Source organism: Palaemon carinicauda, chromosome 10 (assembly GCF_036898095.1).
Source record: "Palaemon carinicauda isolate YSFRI2023 chromosome 10, ASM3689809v2, whole genome shotgun sequence".
In the NCBI taxonomy this organism is placed as follows: Eukaryota; Metazoa; Arthropoda; class Malacostraca; order Decapoda; family Palaemonidae; genus Palaemon; species Palaemon carinicauda.
Genome location: NC_090734.1, coordinates 129706909 through 129733549, shown reverse-complemented (window position 1 = coordinate 129733549; position 26641 = coordinate 129706909). Strand labels below are relative to the sequence as shown.

Genomic DNA, 26641 nt, shown 5'->3' with positions numbered 1-26641 from the left:
TTTCGATTTTATGAAGTATATTATTGAATTTCAAGTACGTCATCGATATTAGAAGAAATATACTAAATAACAATTTTCCAAAATACAACGTGAGAAGCATACCTTGTCAACTTTGTTTACTGTGTTTCCATTTTTTCTTGCATATTCTCATGGTATTCTACTAGGAGTCTCCGGAGGCAAGTTAGGTTGCGTTTTTATACACTAAAAGCTTTTTGTTGGCTAAGCAGATTAAGCCTTATTGTATATGAGTTTACATGATTAGATGTTTTCAGTGCAAGAATTTGCTTATGCTTGATCAAATTTGCACTGATGTTATAGGTCTAGTACAGTATTGTACTTGGTACCTAATTTACTAAATAGATGTGGTATGAGGGATAATTGCACTAGTATTACTTTCAACTGGGACAGGTTACACGACCCAGTTTGGCAAATCGTACTTTGACCTTAGATGTTTTTTTTGGTTAAATAGTATATAGATTTGCATGTTTTTTTTATTTATTTTTTCAGGATACTCTATAAGCTTGGAACTGCTTTTTTTTCTCTCCGTTTGCATGTATTTTATGAAATGATGAAGCTGTAGTTACTTTAAAGCAAAGGTGTTTTAGCAGTATTAGTAATATGATTCAGAAAGATTTTTTTTAGTATTCAGGTTGATTTTTTTTTATTTTATTGCAATGTTTTAAAATGTCTTGAGCTGTTCATTTATAGCTTTGCTTCCTGAGTATTGAGAGAGTACAGTAGTGAATTATTATAACCAGTATGTCAGGTGTCGCCTTAGATGTTTTTTTTTTAATCTTAATTTATTCAAACCAAGCAAGCACAGCAAGGTTTTAGTGATTAGCAAAACAGTATGCTCTAAATTACACCAGGTTTCAACATTAGTTGTGTGCGCTGTTGCTTTTAGTATTGGTCATTCAAGTGTTAGATTTAGATTTTTGTCGTCAAAAACCTTTCGTATTCCAGTATATTCAATATGTTGAAATATACAGTGCCACTCACTGCACATTTATAATGCACAGCATTGTGTACTCATTTTATATGGCTATATGAATGTAAGAATTTTTTCAACTTAAAAATGTTTGCTCTCTATTTTGCTTTGGAAGTTTTGAATGGCAAAGGCATGAACAAATTATAAATGAATTTTGCCATCTTCAAACTCATATTATAGAATTTATTTTATTTACTATTTGATACTGTTGTAATTTTGACAATATATTTAGTGCTGGCAATATTGCCAGACTTCCAGGGATTTTCCACTAAGATTTTGTTTGCTCTTTCCAGGCAAGCTCAGGAACTGAAGGAACGCACCACTCCAGATCAAGCTGCTGCTATAATGGGACCTTTGGGTGAAGTGAACCGTCGTTGGGACGAATTGCTCAAAGGAATTGTTGAAAGGCAGCGTGATTTGGAATATGCACTTCTGAAACTTGGGCAATTCCAACATGCTCTCAAAGAGCTTCTCATTTGGATTGAAAGAACTACCAAGAACTTGGATGATCTAAAGCCAGTTTTTGGTGATCCTCAAGTGATAGAAGTAGAATTGGCCAAATTGAAAGTCACCATTAATGATATTCAAGCTCATCAGTCCAGCGTCGATACACTCAATGATGCAGGTCGTCAGTTGATTGAGGCCGACAAAGGCTCCGAGGATGCCTCCAATACCCAGAAGAAATTGATAGAATTGAATAAGAAGTGGGGAGAATTGCAAGACAAGGCTGGCGAAAAGCAAAATGATTTGGAAAATGCTCTTAGGGAAGCGCAAATATTCAGTGCTGAAATTCAAGACTTGTTACTTTGGCTTGGAGATATTGATGCTGCATTGTCTACCTCAAAACCTGTTGGAGGCTTACCAGAAACTGCCAAGGAACAACTACTGCGATTCATGGAAATATACGATGATTTAGAGGAAAATCGTTCAAAGGTAGAAAGCACGCTTCAGCAAGGTCAGGAGTACTTGAGACGTTCCCGTGAAGGAGCAGCTACCAATTTGAATCACAGTCTTCGTACTCTGAAGCAGCGTTGGGAAAGTGTCATGAATCGTGCCAATGATAAAAAGATCAAACTTGAGATTGCTCTTAAGGAAGCAACTGAATTCCATGATGCCCTGCAAATATTTGTGGATTGGCTAACTGAAGCTGAAAACTTCTTGAATGGACAACAACCTGTTTCCCGTGTTTTAGATATAATCTTGCAGCAAATTGAAGAGCACAATAACTTCAAGAAGGATGTTACTGCTCATCGTGAGGTCATGCTAAATCTTGACAAAAAGGGAACCCATTTGAAATATTTCAGTCAAAAGCAAGATGTCATTTTGATTAAGAACCTTTTAGTCTCTGTGCAGCATCGATGGGAAAAGGTAGTTTCAAAGGCAGCTGATAGAACACGCGCTCTGGATCTTGGATTCAAGGAAGCCAAAGATTTCCATGATAACTGGAATGCTCTCATTATGTGGCTTGATGATGCTGAATCTACTTTGGATGAATTGTCTTCCAATGTTGGCAATGATCCAGACAAGATTAGGGCCCAAATTGCCAAGCACAAGGAGTTCCAGAAGGCCTTAGGTGCTAAGCAACCCTCGTACGATACTACGATGAAGCAGGGTCGAACACTGCAGAACAAGGCTCCTAAGACAGATGATGAGACCTTGAAGCAAATGATGACAGACCTCAAGAACAAGTGGAATAGTGTATGCCAAAAGAGTGTTGATCGCCAGAGGAAGCTCGAGGAAGCTTTACTGTTCACTGGTCAGTTCAAGGATGCCATCCAGGCACTCTTGGATTGGTTAAAGAAGGTTGAGGTTGGATTAGTTGAAGATGGCCCTGTGCATGGTGACTTGGACACGGTTATGGCACTAGTTGAACAACATAAAGCCTTCTGCGCTGAAATGAAGAACCGCGCTGCTCAGGTAGAAAGTGTAAGACATACAGCGGATGAACTCTTGATGAAGGCTAGTACTGCAGATGCTGAAACAATCAGATCGCAAATTACTGAGCTTGTCAGTTCTTGGGAAAAGGTTGAAAAAGCAACTGAAGTTCGCACTGAACGTTTAGAAGAAGCCCTACAAGCTGCTGAAACGTTACATAAGGTGTGTATGGTTTTTTTTTTCTATATGGGAATGAATTCAAGTAAATAATGCTGTATATTATGTACAGTATACTTTATTATATTTTTTTTTATTTGATAAACTTTGGTTTCTTCAGGTTGTACATAGACTCCTTGACTGGTTGTCGGATGCAGAGATGAAGCTGAGATATGGAGGACCGCTGCCGGATGGGGAAGAAGAGACAAGACACCAGATAGCTGATCTTGAAGCATTTATAGCAGAACTTAACCAGAAGGAGAAAGAAAAGGATGATACCATTGCTATGGCAGAAGACATCTTAGCCAAGGCTCATCCTGATGGTGTTGCAACAATTAGACACTGGATTACAATCATTCAGTCCAGATGGGAAGAAATTGTGGCCTGGACCAGGCAGAGAGAAACCAGATTGGCAGATCATCTTAGAAGCCTACGAGACCTTGCCGGACTTCTTGATGAACTTATGCGATGGCTCATTCAGGTTGGCTGAAAAAATATTTGTTTTAAGAATGAAAGCAGTAATGAGTTTAAAAGTTTTTACTTTTTTCAAAATACTGTACTCAAAGTTGGATGTTTCAAGCAGCTTTTGCAAGAGATGTAAATATAAGGTAAAGTTTTGGAAGTTTCCTCAAAGAAAAATTTCTCTCGATAAATTATTTGATTTTTCCTCGCAGGCGGAAACTAACTTGACGACCTTGGAGGCAGAACCTCTTCCTGATGACATTCCAGCTATTGAGGGACTTATTACTGACCATAAAGAATTCATGGATGAAATGCAAAAGAAGGAGCCTGATGTGCTGAGTATTTGTAAGCCGACAAAGCCTCGGCCATCATTAACGCCACAAGGCAAGAAACGATCAAGAACATCTATTGGGTAAGTAGGATTAGAATTTTGTTTCTTTGTGGCAATATTAAGATTCTCTGCAAGCAAAATTACTGTCTTCTTTTCTCTTGCAACCAAAATGTTGCACATCTTCATAGTCTGATATAAAGCACTTTTCTTATTTATTAGCACATTATTGTTTTATTGTAGACTTTTATTTTTTTTTTGGAAGTTCAACTTTTGCTTTTGCATGGTCACTTTGTTATTAGAAGAAGTTAGAATTTTCTATAGATATTTTTTTCTCAATAGAATCACTGCATTTGTAGTTACTATTTCAGCACAGTATAATTGTGGTTTATATGGAAAGTTGCCTTAAAAAATTTGGGACTTAGTCTTTTTGTTTCTAGTGTTTATGCATGCTTGTTAAGACAATGTAAGAGAATAAAAATGGAACATCATCCTTTTGAAATTCTGAATAAGTTTGAGGCATTACTGTACTGTTTTACAACGGATGAACTTTAAAATGAATATGAATTTATAATCCATAGTGAGAAGGAATAGATGAAAAATTGCGGAATAGGTTATACGTTAATCAATTTCTCCCATAGATAGAAAACATAAGTACAATATACATTATCAAATAAGTAAAAAGATTGACTGAAAGATCCAGTAACTGATTTCTTTACAGAATAAAGAATGCTAAAACTGCCTGTCAAAATATATTAAACGGAATGTTCAAAATAAAAAATAAATTGTAGTTCTAAGTAGTGGTGAATGAAATTAAGTAATGAAACATTTAAATAAATTTATTTAATTTTTCATTGTTATGGAATAAAATTCGAAAATATGATTCATCCTTTATAGATTATAATTCCTCCTGGTGTGCATAGAGCATGTAAACAATACTTTACCAGATCATATAGAAAAGAAGAGGCATTTTAAAGATATTGGATTTTACTATGACATAATCAAAGGGATTAATATTTTTTAGCAGAATTTTAATTTATTCAAGTGTGCAATGTTCTGTAGCACTGAATGGCTTAGCTGTCCCAGTGCTGGGCTATTACACCCAAATCCTAATATCTAATACAGTTTAGTTTGGAGGCCAAATGTTCCTTTGATATTAGGGTTCATGTAACCTTTGCACAGTTTATATAACTAGAGGACAGTAGTTTCGAGATATTAAAAACTTACAAAAGCCAATTGATTTTAAACTAAAAGACCTCTCTGCTACCACAGTGTTATGATCTGCTCGCCACTTAATGGCCATGACTATAGAACATTCTCCTGGGATTTTACATTTTACACCCAGAGCATCTTGAAACCAGACACATTGAGTCTTGCATGTAAAACTGCAGACCCTGTTTAACCGTTTCTTGTCAAGTTAACTTGCTGTAGAATATTTGTCTTTACAGCGAATAATTCTCTTTGCTTTGTCTTTTCAAGGATAAATTTCACACAAGCATTTTTTTGTAGTAATGGAGCACTAAGATCCTATTGGTGTTGTTTTGTTGTTCTTGTGAACAAAGCATGTGCTTATGATGATTATATTACAGTCGTGAGAGTGTGAGCCCTGGCAGGGAATCATCACCGGAGTATGATTACCCATCACGACGATCAAGGTAAGGAGGATTACGAAAGCATGTGGTTCTTTAGAGAATGTCAAGAAATTTCCCTTTCTTACTTTTAGCAGAATTTCTTCAATTTCAACTTCAAAAGAATGGCATGGTATATATATATAAATATATGGTGATTTCTCGGTTCTTTTTGGTGTCGAGCTGTTAGCATGCCGAGGAAGTGATCTAAGTCTGCTTTTTTCACTCAGATAGTTGTGTTTAGATCTTATCCTTTTCTGAATAGGCTCTGATTCTTTTCTGAAAAACTTTAAAATCTTTTGACACTTTTTCCATTTTGTTGTATCTTAGCCGCATCAGCCCTGATCGGGAATCTTCTCCAGGACCTAAGTCTCGAAAGTCCAGGTAAACAAAAATATCGTAGTTGTATCTGCACTTGTGCTTATAGCATACGTTACTGTAACTTGCTATCGTTTAGCATATACATTATAACCATGTACGTATCACTAACAATTACCATATCTTCTTTTTAGTCGTGCGTCTGTATTCTTACACTTTCACCACTTACATTTTCTTGCTTACTTTCAGGGTTTTGAGTTTTGATGTAGCTTTGCTGGTAGCAGTTTTATATTTTGATATATTTTGTAGAAATTAATTTTTTTTTTTACTTAGATTTAAGTTACTAATAGAATTTTGTTTGTCTTGTTCAAGTAGTATAAGCTATAATTTTAGAATAGATCAATAATTGTTGCTAACCAAGATAACCAACAAATGTAGTATTTACTGCATCTGCTTAGGTAATAAAAGTTGTTTGCTCAATGAAGTTTTCTGTAAATAAGAGATTCTTGTCACCCAGACTAAGTAAGTTGTAATTGCCATAGAATCCCCTCTCCACACAAGATGCTGCATGAGTCATTTAGATATTGTATGCTTTGGAAAACTTTCCTAACAAAAATAACTAGATATGTTAGTGGTACTGATACAGAATCAATAATGTCCATAAGAAAAAATATTTTTGAATTCAGATTTCCTCTCAATGAAAAACAAATCTTTGTTCCCCCACTGAATGTTGAGTGACAATGAAAAATAATCTTGCTTTAACAAAATGATAATAACAAACACGGTAATGTATTTATACTAATATTCCTTTTAAAGGAAACTGATAAATTTTCATCAATACAGTATAGTACAGTACTAGTAAATGCTTTCACCTTTGATTATAAAATTTATATATAAAGATTATAAAAGTTTATATACTGTTAAACATAAGGATGACATTGTGAAGAAGACCAGCTACTATTATAATCGTAGAAACTATTTGATCTCAAAGGTCCCTAGAAAAGAAATACCTGTACTTTATTGTAGTTGATGTCCTCAGTCAGGCTGAGAAAAAGCTTGTTCTCAAGTCTCTTAGACTGAGGCACTCAAAAAGTGTTGCCTTATGGTTTGAGAGACCAAATAGTTATCAGAAAAGAGCTGGGATTTACCAGATATCAAAAACAAATTCAAAACACACTCGTCAACTAAGTGTGGCCATTTCATAGAAAATAGTTTCCCGCTTCTAAATGGCTTACTGCAGTGTCACCAGTGGAGAGCCGAGCAGGTGATTTTCAGGATCTTTAATTAGCACTAACCATTCCTGATTGTTCAAAGGAAACTTTTTTGTGGACCCCAGTAGAAAAGGATTTTTAAGCAATCCTGTCATCACATGAAAATATACTCAATAATTATTCTGGACTTCATGTAGGATAATCCTTATATAATTTTTTTAGGCATTTTTGGAATTATTTTTGTCTTACATTTAATTGATGATTTTCAGCTGTTTATCATTTTGCTTGGTTTTTAATGTTTTCAGACAGATTTTAGTGATTTCCAAATGAAGGAAATGTTTATTTTCCTTTAATTTGATTATAAAATAACAGCATTCCCTTCAAATGATTAATCAGGTAATTGGACAACACAGTAACTTTAAATGGATACCGTTCTTATATGATAGATTTGGTTGTATACACACAGCAATAATAGTCATTCTTTCTATTATATTTGTAAGCTCTATCACATTCCAGTTCCTAAAATAGTAGTACACTCTATTACCTTAATTATTGTAAGTATTTTACATACAATTTAAAGTTATATTTAGATAAAATCTTTATATTAGTTATGAAATCACTTTTATAAACATGAAAACAATAGTATTTATTTTGTTTTTAGAAAACTCCTTTGATTCCACAGTTTAAATATTAATGTATTTAGTTAATGTAGCACTGTACAGCATAACTAGTATCACTCAACCTTTTTTTTAGTATTTAATTTATATTTTGCATCACAATGGGAGCAATTGGGTCAAATTTTATGAAGCACTCTAGAATATTCAAGAGGCTTAGATGAAACCTAAGTTACCTAGAAATTGAAGTATTTTTGCTTGTTGTTTGTATGCTTATTATGCTTTTAAGAAGAGGTTTTGAAGTATAGGCAAATATAATATATTGGGACAGTAACCCGTTATCGCTTTTGTCGAGGTGGAAGTTTACCATGGATTTTTTATGTTACAGGTACTTACATCATTGAAATTAGGTTATATTTTATTAATTAATATAACTAGTATGAATAATTACTGTGTTATGGATGTTTTCGGTGCTATTTGTGATTGCGTGTGTCGACTGTTGGACTTTAAAGCATATCTTGACGAGAGGCTGTTGTAGTTTGCAGTGATACGTTGAAGGGATATCTAAGGTAGAACGGACTCCGAACCTTCAAGAATATGAGAAATACTGTTAGCCAAATTAGGAAGGACTATTAGTCTGGGGATGTCTGAAGTTGAGGATAATATAAATCTAGAGTTGTAGTTTAACAAGTAATTTATGATTTAAATATTTTTGTAAAGATGAGTGTCCGTAGTTGATTAGGTTTTATTCAATAGGATCATTTGTAGATGGGGCTATCCAGTCTTTAAATTCTTTTTGTTTATTGTATTGGTTTGTGATGTATTGACAACATTTCACATAGCAATACAGTAAACTACAGTACAAATATCAAAGTTTATTAGAATATTAGGTAATATTCAAGGATATCAAGTTTATTTTATTTAGGGTGGGAATGTATAAAGGAAACACTGTAAATAGACTGAATTTCCTAATCTATTTCCTTTAGCCGCACATCACCAGCACGTGAGATTACACCTACTCGTGAATATCCACGTCCATGGATGTTTGGAGCCAGGTACTACATTTCAGTCACCAGTGCAGCTTGAATGTTTTTTGTTTTTGGGTTTGAAGTTCAAGTTATTTTTACATGAAAATTACCATATGGTTTAATGTTCATGCTTATGAGATAAGTTTCAAGTTCTGACACTAGTAAAATTTATTTTATTTTTTTTAGTCTATATATTGTATATATAATATTACAAAAAAATAAGCTTTTTTACAAATTTTGGACTTGACATTGAACATTGCCATTAGAACCACACCGCCTCGTGATTCATCGCCTGGAGCTGACCGTGAAAGAGAATGGCCTTTATCACATTTACGCTTTGCTACATCTACGCCCACACCTACAGCTGCTGCTGGCACCAATGGTGGTAGCCCTGCTGATGGAGGAAGAAGGAGAAGCAGGTTAGCAGCAACAAGACTGCTGCCAAACCTTTTTATCATTTCATGTTAACCACTTGCATACTGTGCATAGCACATCATCATCATATCTTTTTTTTGGTCCTCTACTTAACCATACTTCTTCTTCTTCTCTCAGCTGCTGTATTTTAAAGAAACCAACCTCAGTCTATTTACTGTACTGGTACTAATGGTATCATGTAGATTATAGTCTGAATTCTTAGATTCAAAGACCCTTATTTGTGTTAGGTATCAATAGCCTGATAAGATTAGATCCAGCCGTGGAACTTTATTCAAATAGTCATGTAAGATTATCATTATAGTATTTCACATGATAGCGATTACTGTATACTCTTCTCTATTACTATAAAAGCAAGGTTTTAATACTATAATGATGACTGTAGACTGTTGTCATTTCTTATATATGCAGTAGGCATTAATATAATTTCCCTGTCAAATTGATAGTATTTTGACTAATTTACAAAGACCAGTATATTCTATCTTATTGTTAATCTCCCCTATTTTCTTTCAGCTTTCTGCCTGAATGGCATTTTTCAACTAACCGGCAGCTTTTATATACATGTTTTTTTGGTATGACAGCATTTTCTCCTGGAAGCCATTTGAAAGAAAACGCATGATGCAGAATGGCAAAGATTTCAAATTTAGGTTTTGCTTAACTTTAAGTTTTGTTGTGATGATCCAGATTCAGAAGTCTAGTAATGATGCTTCTGGTAGTGAAAGTTTAGCAAGGAACTCTTATGTATTGTGTCTGAAGATCTTAATGTTTTTCCTCTGAATTTTACAGCAAAGCTAGTGTACGAGATGAGCCACAAATCAAAAACCCACAAGCTCGTGCTTTGTGGGAGAAATGGCAGCACGTTGGCTTCATGGCTTGGGAACGTATGCGTCGTTTGTATGACAAACTCAACTACTTACAGGAGCTTGAGAAGCTTAAGAACTTCTCCTGGGAAGAATGGCGCAAGAGGGTAAGCAAATCTTTTTCTTTAAGGTAAACTAATACTGTAAGTAGTTTTCATGTCTAAAAACAGACTAGAAACCTGACATCTGGATTAGAGAAACACACATTGTCCTATGTCAGCTTTTAGATTGAAATTTAGACATGGGTCTCATTGTTTTACTAGAGGCATTAATGTTTTGAAAGTAAAGAAAACGGGTAATTTCTTTATTTCAAGGAGTAACGTCGACATTTCAAGCTTCCTGAGACAAAAGTAATATTAACATTGGGAGATTCATAGAAATAACCCATATAAAATAATTATTAGAATTCAGTTTGTGTAGTGTTTTCTTAATGAAGTCTACATATTTCTTGTTTCTAATTCACAGTTTATGAAGTTCATGAACCACAAGAAGTCTCGTGTGACAGATCTATTCCGGAAGATGGACTCTGACAACGATGGAGCTGTACCTCGGGATGATTTCATCGATGGCATTCTTAAAACAAGTATGATAATGTTCGAGGTTTTGAATTTTTTGAAATATTGTATTTATTATAATCAATAAATAAAACCTGTTTAAAAAAAAGTTTGTCAAAGTAAGTTTTAGATTTTCAATTATATTAAATTAATTTATTTTTTTCCTCATAGAATAGTTTCCTGTTTTCTAAGGATGAGTAGGGGTTAATTGGTAGTGCCTTAATGTCATGTTATTATTGCAGAATTCCCAACAAGTCGTCTGGAAATGGGAACGGTTGCCGATATCTTTGATAGGAACAGGGATGGTTACATCGATTACCAAGAATTTATTGCTGCGCTTAGACCTGACTGGGAACGCAAAGGACCTCTGACTGATGCCGAGAGGATAGACGATGAAGTACAAAAACAAGTTGCCAAGTGTACTTGCCGTCAAAAATTCCGTGTCCATCAAGTGGGAGAAGGAAAATACAGAGTAAGTTTTTATTTCTTTTTATTTACTGGGTTCTGCTTTAATCTATATATATCTAAACATTTCTTATAAACAGTAATATTGTATACATATACAGTACAGTACTTTAGTTTCTAAATTCTTTAACCCTTTTACCCCTAGGCTATTTGGAAATTTCCAACCCTTAACCCCCAGGGGGTTATTTTTTTCCCAGCACATTTTGCAGTATATATTTTTTTTAAATTGCTCTAACAGCCTTAATTTTTGTCATAGAGAGGTCAGGTTGGTCTCATTCTCTTGGAAAATGCCTGAATTTTCTAAAAAAAATTATCAAAAATATGAAAAAAAAATATTTTTACAGCATTTTTTTGCAAGGACGTACCGGTACGTCCATGGGGGTAAAGGGATGGCTGTTGTGAAACGTACCAGTACGTCCTTTGGGGGTAAAAGGGTTAATACTGTGACGGAATTGTAATTATATTTCTGCATTGCAGTTTGGAGACAGTCAAAAGCTTCGCCTGGTCCGCATCCTACGTTCAACTGTTATGGTTCGTGTAGGAGGTGGCTGGGTGGCTCTTGACGAGTTCCTTGTCAAGAACGACCCATGCAGAGGTGAGTGAAAGTTTAATATCTAGAGCTTTGCTACATTTACCAAAATAGACCCTTTTCATGATAGATGATTGACTGCGGATTTTTTTTTTCAATATGACTACATTTGCCATCTGTGTTGTCAGTACAGTAATACAGTATAACGTCAAGACTGAATGAGAGTGAAATGGAATTTGGTAAAAGAAATAAGTGACAAAATTTTGAATGATTGAGTGAAAGGTGACCTCGTATATTTCATAAATTGATTAATTCTGCTATATGATTTTGTTAATATCAACTGTAAATCTTGATTTGAATTATTAGCTATCATAAATATTTTGACTTGAATATATGCCTCTGAGTGATTTTATATTGTGATTCTCATTGTATTTTTACAATTGTATACTTAAATTATTGTTTGTTTAGTAGAGGGAAATGAAGATGGTCAGCAGGTGATGGGATGATTGCATATCAAAGTGATTTGTTTAAATAGTGATTCTAGAGCCACAATTTCACTTAGAATCAAGGTTTGATTGTATTAATGTTGTGGGATCTGACAATAAGTTTGGAAACCTTATGTCTTGCTGGAGGTGAAGCATAGTACTTGCATACACTCTGGATTGTGACCTTGATCATTGATGATAATACTTATATGAAGCCGTGAGAGAAAGTTGGTGGCTAACAATTAACCTGTAGTGTTTGCCAAGCCTGAGTGTAGCCTACCATGCTTATTGAGCCTTAGTAGAAATTCAGAATAATTATAGTAGATCTAACCAATGCCATTACATTCAGTAATTTGCTTGAAGCTGCTGCATTTTCAAAGTTCGACTGATGATAATTGAATTTCAGCGAGGTTGTCTTCTTGCAAATTATTCAGGCATGTTTCAGTAATGTACTTTTTTAATTGTAAATTTAAAAAAAAAAGTGAATGTTAGATTTTGTTACTCATCATATATGGTACTGTTTAATGCAAAAATGTTGGGTGTTTTTGATTAACTAAGGAATCTAACATGCAACTGCCATGGTTAACATAAATTAACAAGTAATTGCAACAATGTGCATCCAAGCAATTGACCAATTAACTCTTATATCTCTTCTCTCTTTCCCAAACCTTTCCACCTCTCTTACCCTTGTAACCTTACCTAACCTTGCCCCTTACCCACTCCCCCCCTCCTTTCCTATTATGCATGCTTTTGTTGGGTATACTGCTTTTATAATCTTTCAATAACTTTGCTTCCTCTGCAATGTTTCGGGGCTTGGATTATGCACTGAATGTACATTTATGCTGGTACATACAAATATTTATTTCGCACAACATTTCACATTCACAATCATGTATGGCACTCCTGCTTTGAATGTCCTCACATCCTAAATCCTTTTTTCAAAAAATACTTTGTACATTCATACGTACTTGCAAACATCAACATACTGTTTCCCTTCATTTATTGGGATCGCTTGCCATATGTAGTATGTCCATCTATACCTGAGTTTGAGCAGGTTGGAGATTTGGAACTTCATGAGCATGGGTGTCCACTCAGAGGAAAGTCATCATCAGCAGGGTCCTGCCGTAGCTCCTGTAAGGTTCACTCCTTTAATTTGTGGTTCTCGAGAGAATTTTTAGCACCAGTAATGCTCAGTGATTGGAGTTAATTCGATCGTTTTTGGCTTATAGGATGTAGGATGAATAGAGTATTTGACAAGCTTTGTCGTAGTATATTAGTGTAGAGAAAAGCCTTGTTGAATTTACATAAAGTAATCTCAAAATTATTCTATGGTGTTTGTGCTGTACTGTATATTTTTAAGTAATATACCATGGATATATCAATAGTTACTTTCAAAGCTAGTAATTTCTTGTTTGCGCAGTTGTTTTAAATACCTTAGTAATGAATGTTGTTACCGTTCGCTATTTACAGAATTAATTTTGGTTACAGAATTATAGATTCAGCTACTTTCCTTAGTATGCCAGAACAAAATGGACTAAAGTACTTTGTGGTGTTCAGGGAACATTAGTGCAGCTCTGTCACTGCTAAAGATACCAATGACTAGAAATTGTAACTATAGCAGGAGGAATTTAGTACTGTACTCTACTGTAGTTTGATATAAAGTTGTTTTATTTACTGCACAGAATACTGTAATTGCTTTTAAAGATAGAATATTAAGAAGTTCTTTAATGGTTATATGCTTTAGGAAGATTTGATGAATAGTAAGTAAGGCCCAAGACGTAAGTGAATGATAAACTTTTTTTGTAATGACAGAGAAAAAGGGTTTGCTTTAGTGAAGTTGTTTGGAAAGAGGTTAGTCGATATGCAATACATTAGGTATGTTATGGTATACAGTATGAAAGCTGAGCATACTTTGTAAAAGTTTTATTTGATATGAATCTGAAAGATTTTCTAAAACATTTGAAACTTACAAAAGATTTCAGGCGTTATGATTTTACATCAATGTTTATATTTCCATCAACATATTTACCATTGCCATGCAGAAAAATCAGAATTTGTAATGGTGTAGGCACTAGCAAGATGAAGTGAATTTCAAATCAGATTTTTTATTAGCATTTATCTATTTTAAAAGGTATGAATTGCAGTGCTTTTCTGGTAACCCAGGTGACATGGTTTGGTTCAGTGCATTTTATATGCAGCTCTAGTCTTCGGCTGACTATTTCATGTCAAAAGCATGATAACTTATTGCTTTCTTTCTCTTCTATTTAGCCATCTCAGGATCGAGAGATGCCCTTTTACATTCAACTTGGAATACCAATATTTACTTTACCCAGAGTGTACTATCAAGATCAGTGTGATGGAAGAGATTTGTCACTTTGACAACACAGTAGTGAACTATCCTCAGGCAAAATTACAATGCTCTGTAAAAATGAGAAAGTGAAAGAAAGCATTCTTTACTTCTAAATCTTCATCTGCTATCTTGTTTTTCCCTCTCCCCCCTCCCTCTCACTCTCAACTTTGATTGCAAAGCACTCTTCCTCCTCCCCCTAAACTTCTTTGCTCCCCCTTTTCCTTCTAATCTATTGTGAGAAAATTCATTTGTTTTACGATTACCGGGTAGTTATCAAGGAATTTGTCTCCTTGCTGGTCAGGGATAGATTTTGGCATCTTTTCTTCATGCAAACTAGCTTAATTCAGCAAGAAAATACAGCCCTCTTCTATGTGTCAGAGATCTGATGAGTACAATTTAGCATTGGAGTGTAAAGACTGTCATAAAGCTCGAATGTTCCTGGTCATTCCCTTAGAATTGAAATCCTTCACCGATCACGTTTCATGATCCGTCTGACACAGCTGATGTTATAGACAGAAGTTCAGCAAAGTTTTAAATGATTAAAAAGCTGGAAAATCTTTTTGTTACTTTTATACCTGCAACAAATATCTGTCTGGATTAACAGAATTAGATGTCACAAAATTGTGTGCCACTTAGCAGTCCTGTACAGTTGCTAATTTGAGGGATCATGGGTAGTTAGGTTATGGTTACCAAATCCAATAGCTAATCATAATCATCTCCAAATAAGAATGTTGGAAGTGATCAGATAGAACAGTAGGGGTGTTAGTCCAAACTAGAGTTCTGGTCTAGTACAGTACTAATTAACTATACTAAAAATGCTGGTATAAGTCTAGGAACACTACAAAATCTGTTTGCATTTATGTGAAAACCAAATTCTAGTCTTAATAACCAAATGAATTTCTTCCTTCTCAAGTGAATTTTATTTGCACGTCAAAATAACTTGAACCATTAATGGTATACCAACATCCTTGGGTTTACCAAATAGCACTGCATTTTTAGTTTTTATCCTAATCCTTAGTTTGAAAAATCTTTTATAGACATTATTTACAAAGTAAAGGATGCTGTACAGCCAAACACTGTTCTACATTTTTATAAAAACTTATCATTACCTCGGGCATTTTGTTTGCTGTCTTACGGTATTAACTTAGAAATCAGATGGAATTTGGTAGCAATTTACCAATTGAATTAGAATTTTAAATTCTTGTATTTTCCTTTTTTTTCTAGTGTAAATATTGCAAATTTAAACATACTATATTAATATTACTGGAGAAGATCTTAATTAAGCCAGATTAAAATCTACGTACAGTACAGTACAGTATAGGGTTTAATATTTGCATTAAAGACTAGAATATTTTATTCATGTGAGGATATTGATTGAGAGACCACTTTGTCTCCTGCAGAATTACAGTAATAATGTATTCACTTCACATCTCTTGATCGTAGGAGTTTGCAAATTTCTGTGCAATTTGCAAAAACACATTCCTTAGGAAATACTACCAAAAGATTTTAAAGTTATTTGTACAGTACAGCAGTTCAAGCTAATCAGAATCTGAGCATTTACTGGATGCCTGTTTTTTTTTTTTATATATATATAGAAATATTGGAATTTTAGTGTGAATTCCATTTTCATGTTATTGTATATGAAAATGACATTCATTCATGATAAACATACATATTAACATCTTTAACTCCTTTATCTTTAATCACCACATTTACATCATCCTTTTTTTTAAGGTTTTTTTGCATTGTTGCTCTAATTTGCTTATTATATGTATGGTGTGAGTGAGAAATTAAAAGTGCATGATTACTTTGTGTCAATGCTTCATATATTTTATTCATTATCATATTTTCCATTGTCATTTAATTGTAATTTCTTGTCTAGACCATTTGTTTTACATTCTATACCATATTCTTTTTTTATGTTCTGGAGTGTGTGTAATGTTCTTATTGTTGATATGACTATAGGGAGACATAAATCTTATTTTTTTATGATGACTACACAACTGTGAAGACATAATTTCTATATTTATCAGATGGGATAAAGAAGGACAGATATATTTAGCACATAAACTGTTTTCCTTCAGTTCTTTTAGCATGCTTGGGTATTAGTTTTTCAAGCATGTTTTATTTTTCTTTGCTATATTGTAAAATAGTGTTTTATTTTGACTGTTTAAGTTATTATTGTAGATGAATGGCTAGTAGTATATTAGTTTATTTTTTCAGTGGAGTGTCACTAGCTAACATGTTTGCATTATTTCTTTTTTTTTTTCCTTACCCTTCCCCTGCCCAAAACCCTCTTCCATCCTTGTCACAACCTTGGGTTCTTTGTCACGTTGTATGACCTCGCTACTGCTGCTACCTCCTACCCTCGCTCCTTAATTATTACCCCTACACCCCACCATTTCCTCGTCCCTGCCAACCGACCCATGCCGTGCCACTCTACGTTCCCCGTGGACCTTATTTTGGCTGTGTCATGATGATCTGTGGGGGTCATTCTTCTTGTTGGGATTTGAAAATCAATACCCAACCTTATAGCCAAGGGTCGCACCAACGTGGAGTTACGCGAGCAGTTCATCCTAGCGGAGGGCGTGTCCCAGAGCATGGCACCGTTCAAGTCCAAGCCTAGCCCCAACAGTTCTGTATCGAGTCAGTCTGGCGCACCTGCCCAGCAGCGCTCGCAGTCCCTGCCCAATTCCGGGCCTATTATTAAGGTCTGTTTAATTAGCAGCCTGTAAAGTAATGCCCACACTTTGCTTGTTCTTTTATTCAAAACTATGTTAATTCAATAAAAAATATTTTTTAAAGTCAAGTGTGGTGCATTAATTTTATTTAGTTTCTTGCAAATGGGGAAGTCCAGTTACCCAATTTTTTCCATCCTTTTATTATTTTTTTTTTTCTTTTTTAAGTTTTCATTTATCTATGCTCTTGAATTTTTCTTTAGTACTATGTACTGCAAAGTAGTACATCTGTCTTTTATCAGGCAAGAAACTTTTCATTTGATAAAATTTATATTTTAAAAAATAAAGATATTCTTTTAGAAACTAAGCACGATGAAAAGTTAAAAAAGAAAAGGAAAATGAATAAAAATATCTCATGAACCTCAATAAGACATTGTGCTGCTGTAATGGATGGACTGATTTAGGGGCAACCGTCAAAGCTTCTTATTGTATTTTCATTATTTTGCATGCTAGAGCCTGGTTTTGTTGTAAAATAAGAAGCTTTTTGAATGCTGCCCTACTTCTTTAAACAGGTATGTAACATTTGCCAGTGTAGATAATAGTGAAAGACAAACCACATAATTATTAAGTTTTTAATTTGTTTGCTGCTTCTTATTCTATTTATGATTGTTTTTTGTTTTCTTTGAGTGCTTTTTTTTTTCTTCCTTCTCCTAATACCCAAACAAATAAAGTACACTTGAAAATACTTTATTTCTCACTGAAATTTACATACACGAATATGCAGGATTTATTGGTTTTGAAGTAAATTCTGAAGGGAATAAAATTCTGTGCTAATTTCATAATCTTTTGAAAATTCATATTCTTGAAACATCTTTTAATGTGCTGTTCTTACGGAAAGTTGTTCATTTTGTTTTCTAGATTTCCTAGTTGCTGTAATTATTTTACTTATACTGTATAGTAACAATTCTACATTAAATAGGTAATTTGGTTTGGTAGGGGATTTTCAAAATAACTTTAGGTTATGAATAATGGAGCTTTTGTACTTAGTTTACATAGTCTACTGGTAAAATTAATTTATATTTGAAATTCTGCACAGATAAATTAGAGAGTTAAATAGCATATGCTATTAGCTCTTTTCTTGTACATTGTTGTATGTTGATTTTATTTTCATGATACAGCCATGATATTTACTTATATAAAAAGTTGTTGCATTTGATGTTGAAAGCACTGTTTATTGCAGCTCATTTTGTTATGGCTGAATTGATGCCGCTCTTTGAGCAAATTCGCCAAAGTGAATGTGATGGATCCCCCAGTGCCACTCTGTGCACAATTCGAATGGGGCATTCTGTGGGTGCCGTGTTCCACAGATCAGACTCTTCCACAAGTTCATCCATGGTAGGGGCCCACCAGGCAGAGTGTGTGCAAAACGTAGGCTGTGCTAGATTTGACATAAAGTAATTGGTGTTCTGAAGATGTAGGTTTGCTCATTTGATTTCAAGTGCTTTCTTTCTGTTTTATGTAAACTGACACTTTCGAATGAAAGCTGTCGATATCAAATTCAGACAATTTGATATTTACTTGTGTCAGTTACATGTGAATTGGGCTTTAGTTGTTTATGAAAGTGGCTCTTTGAATATGTATGCATTATTTCCCTGCATCTTTTAACATAGACTTCACTTTACTAACAATACAGGAATGGTATTCTTGGTTGACTCTTGCACTAAATTATCTGCCCATCCCCTGTAGTCCATCCACTAGGTTATGAGCTTTAAACTTTTATATCTACTTGCTGATAAGCTGTTTATTGTTTGGCATGGCCACAGACAACTTGTGTATTAAACAGTTTAGACCCTATTTTAGCCTGTTGTTGGGCATAACAGCTGGTTGATTCCCGAGTCGGAAATGTATCAGATGTAAGAATTTCTTGGTTTTATTTCTTTGGTGTCTAAATTTAAGTTCAAGTTACTGAAAGTCCTGTGGAGATTGTTCATGTGGTTTGTCTTATCACACACAAGCTCCTATTCCGGGATCTGACTCACTCTATTCTCAAATGATGGTGGCATATCAACAGATGGTAAGTACAGTTGAACGTTTTGTTTCTCTGCAATGGATCTCACGATTTTTCAGTGTACTGTAGTATTACAGCCAGTTTTACCTGAATTGTTTGAAATGCTGAAAAATAATCCAGTATTTACCGTAGTTCAAAGTATAAAGGCATAGATATCAGTGTATTTATTTTGTAATAACAAGTTCTGAGTAATTTTTAAGTTTATACCAGTACTGTACATATTAAAGTTTTTGAGAAGCTAATAGGTTCCATAAGTTAGACTACCTAAACACACACAATTATGAGGTTTTGACAAATTGTTGATCATTAGGTTCGGGAAAGAACAGCCAAGAGTTCTGCTATGGGCCGTGCTTCATTCAGCGCAGGCACGCCTGATTCCTCGTTTGCTGAAGAAGGTAGTTCTTCATCATTCCATCTCGGTGGAAAGCGGAAGGCCTCGGCTCCAGTTACATCCCGCTCGTCTTTCAATACCTCAGGTATTTGAGTGCGCTTAATAATGTTCATCGTGAAGCCTTCCTTTAATTTATACAACATAGTTTCCTAGTTCATTGAAGAGGAGTCAGTCTTAAGCAAGGACTATACTATACTTTATCTCAGGAATTCAGTGGCAGATGTTATAAATTCACTATATGAATGGGAAAAATATTGAATATTATGAAACTTAAGTTTTTATCAAATCTTTCAGCTGACAGTCAGCCTGGTAGTAGAGGAGGTAGCCGTCCTGCATCCCGGGGACCTGGTTCTAGACCTGGCTCTAGACCTGGTTCTCGTCCACCAAGCCGTGCAGGTTCAGAAGTGTCCTTAGACTCGTATGATGGAGGAAGGACACCAATGAAGCGCACTCCATCCTTCACAGGCCGCACACTCACATCTAGTCAGTCTTCTGGAGTCCAGCGGTCATCCTCACTTAGAAAGGTGGGCTTTTCTTTTGTTTCTGTGCTTAATGATTTTTCATTAAGTATATTCTATTACTCATACTTTCATGTTAAGTACTGTACTATAAGTACTTTGGCATGTTGATTAAAATACGTCAGTACTTTCTATCTAACTGCATGTTTCCATATGTGTAGAATTGTCTAGGAGATTAATTTTTACCAAGGAAGGGATTTGTTAATATTTAATAATCTATTTTTTGTCACCCATTTTCAAAGTTCTAATATTAACCATCTGCTGTCATATATTTCAGCATGTGAGTTTAATTTGAGGTATTAATATTCTCTCAGGACTAAAACTTAATATACTTCAATTAAATCCAAATATAGGCAATACCTCAAACATTAGTAGACATTTTCCACAGTCTCCAAGCAGTATTGCACTTGAACTTTATCATTTAGACAGATATCATTTAGACAGATAATCCAAAGTAAGTTTTATTCTAGACAATATCTTATATTTATTTATGAATACTTTTGAGTTTTGCAAACATTTACATGTACTGTATTGAATACAATTTTATTAAATGTATGTTACTATGCAGTAAAATTTAAATTTATTTAAAGTTTTACGAAGAGACACACAGTATACTGCAAGTGAATTTATATACGTATGACCTTTAGATTTTTAAATCGGTTTCAAGCTAGCAAAATCTTATTTTTATAACAGTAGATGAAATACTGTACTTGGAAAGTTAGTTTACATAACCTCCTCATGGGTGTTAGTAAACCAGTCGTGACATATACAGCACCTTACATCCTTAATGATAAATCTTATTTTGTAATATCCGTACTTGAAATCTAACTTAGCAGTGTATGATGAAAGACTGCATTGGTTTTGGCTTTCATGTAACCCTGGGGCTCCTTTATTCTCTTCAGGCCTCTGCCCCTGTCAGGTCCTCCACAGGCACTGTCAACGGTACAAGCTCACGTGCCATCTCAGTCTCATCTAGGTGAGGAGTACAGTAATTTTACAATTTCTCTATTAAAAAATATTGTGTTGATGAAATAATGTATGCAAGTTTTATTATGAATACTGCAAAGATTCATGCTTTTACAAGTTTCATAGTAAGGTTTTCCTTGGTGATTTTGTCTGTTATGGTAAGAGAATAGAAGTCAAAATTTTGATTTATAGCAATTTTTTAATTTCTTAGAAGCTTTTCGAAATAACCTAGGGAAACCTTGCTTGTGTCTGTAAGACTGCAGTTTTTATAATATTCTAATGGAAGATGCACTGTAAATATGAAAATACAAACACAGTTTTTAAATATTATTGTGCTAAGTATAAAATAATTTACTGAATACAGTTTCAACAGAAAATTCAACAATGGTATGTTTTTTTAATAAAAAAAAATCACAGTGATTTGCTTAAACAGCAGCAGATAATCACGGAAGTTTTGTGTGCACAATACTAAAATTTCAAATGCATTGTCTTGAATCTTTCAAGTGTTCTGTTTAAAAGAAATAGTTGGAGTATCTCTGTTATAAATGTTGAGTCATTTAAGCTTAAAATGCATTAAATGCTGACTATACCACCACTTTATGGATAGGATGATTGTCCATCTGATACAAATCTTGCACAAAGCCCACCAGGGATTATGATTAATTATAGAGAATTTACCAGGACATTGAGTGTTATATACAGTATAGATTAATTTTAAACACAGTTGCCACAATTTGTGAATGGTTTGCTTTGTTTGGTAAACACACGATTCACAGATTAGAGTTTAAACTACTGCAGTTTACTTAATTTTATTTTCTTAACTTTAGATTCTTTCAAGATTTTATCATTTTAAAGATGAGACATACAGTTTAGGGGAAATACAACTTTTGAATCATGAAATTAATCAATTGGCTTGAGTTTGCCCTTCAAATACATATATCAATCCTGGTTCATAGATTTTATTAGCTCCATACCAAAAGCCAAAGGCGTCTGTTAGTTTTTGTCATAAGTTCATATTCAAAACTTTGAAATTAGTTCTATGCATGACAGTTTTGTCATTATTGTAAAGCTATTACCATAATCACCAACATGCTTTACTAACATCAAGATCGCATGAATGATGAAAAAAATAATAGTTCCAAGTTTGCTTTAGCCAACTTGCCAAAGCTTCTTTATAAATATGAACTAACAGGTCGAGCAGCATGACCAGAGCTCCATCAGCATCTAGCATTCCAGTGGCTGTCTCATCATCATCCAGGTAACCAATCATTTGAGGCATATTCATCTCTTGTATCATTTCATATACTAGAACCTTCATGGCTTGTAGCTTTGATATATGATAGTATAATTTTGTCTAATAGTGAAGCACAGATGCCGTATAGTATTTCCACGGGCAGTTTTCTAATTTTAGGTGACGGTTGCTTTTCCTGATCTCGTATGTTAGTAAAACAGTGTGTATGTTTGATAAAATAGATGCAGTTTATTATACACAAGGTATTCTCTCATGGGCACATTTTCTGGCATCTCGTCACATCTCTCCCCCAGTTTACACAAAGCATACATTGATGATGAACAAAGTCACACAGCCTCAATTTTTTCAGCGAAGATCACTAACATTTCTTTGACAAAGAAGAATAGCTTATCATATATTTTTAGCCAAGAATAATGTAACATAAATATATTCTGGACAAGATTTACTGTTACTTATAAAACCAGTCATCAGTTTTAGCATGGGCTATGCCCAAATTTTTGGAAAGGTGACAATTGTTCAATAAGCAGTCATATATAGTTCTAAAACATAAATACAAAGTATATGTCTTTAAAGCATTTATTTTATTTATTGCATTTGGAATAAGAAAAGTTTATTTATCAATCGAACTTGTGACAATATCATCCCTTATTAGTGGTACTAAATTGCAAGATGCCAAAAAAAAAAATCCTTTGAGAGTCATAGTCTTTTGATAGCACTGCATGGTGTATTTAATTAATCTATAGTTAGATATTCTTCTCTTACAGGTTTTAAGCAAATTTTATGATATTTATTAGTCATTAGCTTGCTTACCATAGTTGATTGAAAAGAAAGTGCCAATTTTCATTAGTTTCTGCCCTGAGCCTGTCCAAAATTGTTTTAACCCTTTCACTCTTATTATTGCTAATAACCTAAATAAAAAATACCTCCCAATCTGAGGAGGTACACTTTGACAAAATTAGTGAGGTCGACAAGAAAACTTAAAAGACAAAGGAGCTATAGCCAGATTATCTCAATACTGTTTTAGAGCCTTAATCTTGTTAAGAAAGAAAACAAGAAAATTTTAGCTTTAGGGTAAATATCTATTTATAACCAGGCTTTGAGAAAGAAGCATTATGAATGTTAGGGGAGTTTCATAAAAATAATTTCCACCCATATAAATGTTGGCAAGGCATAGAGGCGATTGCAATTTCCATATATTTGATGTAACATGATGTCACTTGAGATACATAGTATTAAAGTTGAAATTAAATTAGTGATATTTTATATGACATGACATTTACGAAAACTAAGGATTGAATAGTGAAAGGGATTTTCATGTATGTGCAGAGTACACCATTCCTTTGTCTACTTTTGAGGTGAGATTTGGTATTGTATCGCATAAGCATTCATTTTTATCTGGCACATCTTAAAGAAGGGTGACGTTTAATGTACTAAGAGTTAGAATTGTATGGTGAAAAGATTGTTTAATTCTTTTTTTTTTTGCATTTATTGATCAGATTGTAACAGTCCTCAAAATATATATATTTTAAATTTCAAATAGATATTAGAAATAAATTGGCATTTCTTTTAAGGCTTTTTTAATTACTAATGATGAGCTTAACAAATGTTTTTCTTGTAGTGGTGACAAAATTTTATGCCTATGAAATTTTCTCATGTTTGGAAGTTTTAAAGAATAGTAAGAAATTACTAAACCAGCACTCCATATTATGCACTTTGATTGATCTTGTTTGTTGGTAGCATGAGGTGTTCCACTAAACTGCTGATTTCATCTTTCATAATAAAAGCATTTTTTTCACCACTAGCCAATATGTTTCTTAACGTGTCCATTGTTATTCTACTGAACACTTTTTCCCTCCAGGTTATATTCACCGACTTTGTCCAGTCGATTGAAAGAGGCAGGAATTAGGTAAATGAGTGTATGCACAGTGGCATGTTTGCAGGAATTAGTTTGATATGACTTCTTATTGTTTTGGGAGGATAAGTCCCTCTTGTGATTTATCCTTTTTAATCTTAAGTTATTATTTTTATTTTGATTTTTCCACCCTCACCTCAGGTCCTGCTTTCTTTTTTTTTTCTTTTGATTTCTTACTAAACATTTATTATAAGAGCTTTAAATTCAAGCATACTACAGAGCCTAGCATGTTAATCCTATGCCCACTATATTAATAACTTAATCTTAATATGTGTTAAGTACTCTTTAAAATGAAATTGTATGGTATGGTTTTAATCCATTTCTGTAGATAATCTGTAATGATGGAATACTAAAACTAACAATACTTTCATGTCGATAATCTGGGTATTGAATAAGAACTCAACGGGTGCCTTATTTATCCTGTACTATATAAGGAATTACTTTAAAGCTAATAGTTCATGTTATTTAAAATAATTTTCTAAGCCAATTAGAATCATAGCTTTAAAATGTAATAAATAGTATTTGTAATACAGTAGTTTCTTTCAATTTAGTTTATTTATCATTTCTTAAATGACAAATTAAGTTTTGCTAAATTATCCTCGTCCAATAACATATTCAGAATGGATTTAATCTTAAAAAAATATAAGAACTATTTGCAAATAAACCTAAAATTTATTTAGAAGAATGTTATGTATCCTGTTTGCCAGCTTTATAAGATGCAGTACTGTACTGTATACTGATGATCGACATGTTTAATTTAGTTTCTGATGTCTAATAACCAACATGTAGCTCTTAGTAGAGTAAATAAAATTGCATTCAGTAAGAAAATCAAAACATTAATGCATGCAATGATTGCTCCAAGTTAGCAAATTCTAGATTTATCAATTAACACAAATGCAGAAGGGAAGCAGAGGCTTGGCTGTCACATGTCTAATGCTTTGGCTGTTTCAAGAAATGAAAAATGGACTTCAGATTGTGGCAAGAATGCACTTCTTATTTGAGTTTGGAAAGACCCACTGTGTGGCAGCTTACCAACTTTTCTGGTATAGAAGTTTCAAGTTGAATGATCATTGCTTTTATTTTGATTTGCCCAGGTTTATCTTTGCTCTTTAGTTTTTGGATCTTAATTTTGACAAGGTCTTTCTTTCTCTAGGACCAGAATTCCGGTTCTTGTCCTCCCGGCCTCTGAGTGGGAACGGTAAATTGGTGTGGTGTTATGTGACATTGTGTTGCTTAAGGCTAATTGGGAATATGATGGAGAATACCATAAGATGCAAGGTTGAGCTAATTTCATTTACTAAATTTGATGTACTGTACATGGTATCTGGGATACGTATATCCCGGGAGACTTGGGATTTTACAGTATTCGAGTACAGTATTTGCTATTTCAACTTCAAGTCTTTATGTTGCTATAGAAATGGTAAACTTAATTAAGATACAAATTACTTGACTTGATTCATACTACAGTACTGTATGTATTTTCAACCTTCCATCTACTTATAGTGTCCTTGTTTGTATATTATGATTTTGTTGTGGAGAAAAGAACTGTTGAGGTTGCTGCTCTTTTATTTTGAATTGAATCTTGGTGGCTGTTGCATGGCTAATTTTATTTTGAGTTTTGTTTTATACGTTGTCTGTTTTGTATTTTGTGTGATTTTTTTATATCCAGGTTAAGACTTGACTTAACCAAGTCGTCATTGAATACAATGCTTTTACTTTTAAATAATTTTGCAGATGGTTAGCATAATTCTAGCTAGTTTCATGTGCAATGAGTTAATGATGTGTTTTGCACGATTTTAGTCATTTAGTTTATTTAGAAGCTAATAAGGCTGGCTGCAAAAATTTTTTGTTTGATATTAATTAGTGGCTAATAAGCCTGGCTGCAAAGCAACTTGTTTGATAATTTTAGTTTTTTAATGAATGTATTAAGTCATTATCATAAAAAGTTCTTTTATTTTAGCACTGTTTATGCACATTTATATTTTATTTTAAAGTTTCCCTTGATTTGGGTCTTATTTTTTTTCTTTTAATCAAGGTCTTTTTTTTTTTAAGTGTCTCGGTTTAAGTAGAAAAGCCTGGTAGATATAGATATAGAAATTATGTGTTGTATGTAGAGATCCCACCAGAAATTATATTACCCGTAAATTTAAGCCCTATAATATACTGTAGTTTCAGCTTGTGAGATTGATCAAATTTGTAAGTTAAAACAAACTTATAAGAACTTTTAATGAAATGACATTAATCCTGCTTTATTTGAGAATGAAGAATCCTGAAATAGCTTAAAGAAAGTTAATTTTAGTGTGAGAGTTAGATGCTGGAATCTGTTATAGATCCATTATACAGCATTACTTACGGTGATGGCTGTTTCTTTGTGACCCCCAGGACTAACCTATCTGGCTCAACTTCTAACCTGAATGTAGCGGGAACTCCCCTCAGGTAAAACATTGCCCTCTGACCTTGGCAGCTGTGGATTATTTTGTTTTAGTTTTTTTTTGTCTTGTGTTGCAGCACGT

The 26641-nt window shown here is 33.8% G+C and overlaps 1 protein-coding gene across 35 annotated transcripts in view; it reads left to right on the top strand.

Annotated features, from left to right (window-relative positions):
• shot (dystonin-like protein short stop) overlaps positions 1-26641 on the top strand; it is a 157136-nt gene that overhangs the window by 125493 nt on the left and 5002 nt on the right. For 4 of the 35 annotated variants that reach the window (XM_068381865.1, XM_068381855.1, XM_068381846.1 and 1 more), the window contains 21 exons: positions 165-176; positions 1282-3085; positions 3201-3560; positions 3754-3953; positions 5459-5524; positions 5828-5881; positions 8627-8695; positions 8935-9087; positions 9887-10067; positions 10426-10543; positions 10757-10986; positions 11457-11574; positions 13019-13126; positions 16879-17054; positions 19400-19565; positions 19775-20004; positions 20901-20974; positions 22157-22222; positions 24075-24122; positions 25282-25326; positions 26511-26564. In XM_068381865.1, the coding sequence (XP_068237966.1) occupies positions 165-176; positions 1282-3085; positions 3201-3560; positions 3754-3953; positions 5459-5524; positions 5828-5881; positions 8627-8695; positions 8935-9087; positions 9887-10067; positions 10426-10543; positions 10757-10986; positions 11457-11574; positions 13019-13126; positions 16879-17054; positions 19400-19565; positions 19775-20004; positions 20901-20974; positions 22157-22222; positions 24075-24122; positions 25282-25326; positions 26511-26564 (4332 nt within the window). Of the gene's footprint in view, positions 1-164; positions 177-1281; positions 3086-3200; positions 3561-3753; positions 3954-5458; positions 5525-5827; positions 5882-8626; positions 8696-8934; positions 9088-9886; positions 10068-10425; positions 10544-10756; positions 10987-11456; positions 11575-13018; positions 13127-16878; positions 17055-18261; positions 18417-19399; positions 19566-19774; positions 20005-20900; positions 20975-22156; positions 22223-24074; positions 24123-25281; positions 25327-26510; positions 26565-26641 lie in introns of all 35 variants that reach the window. The other 31 variants (XM_068381861.1, XM_068381849.1, XM_068381872.1 and 28 more) reach the window with 25 other exon arrangements.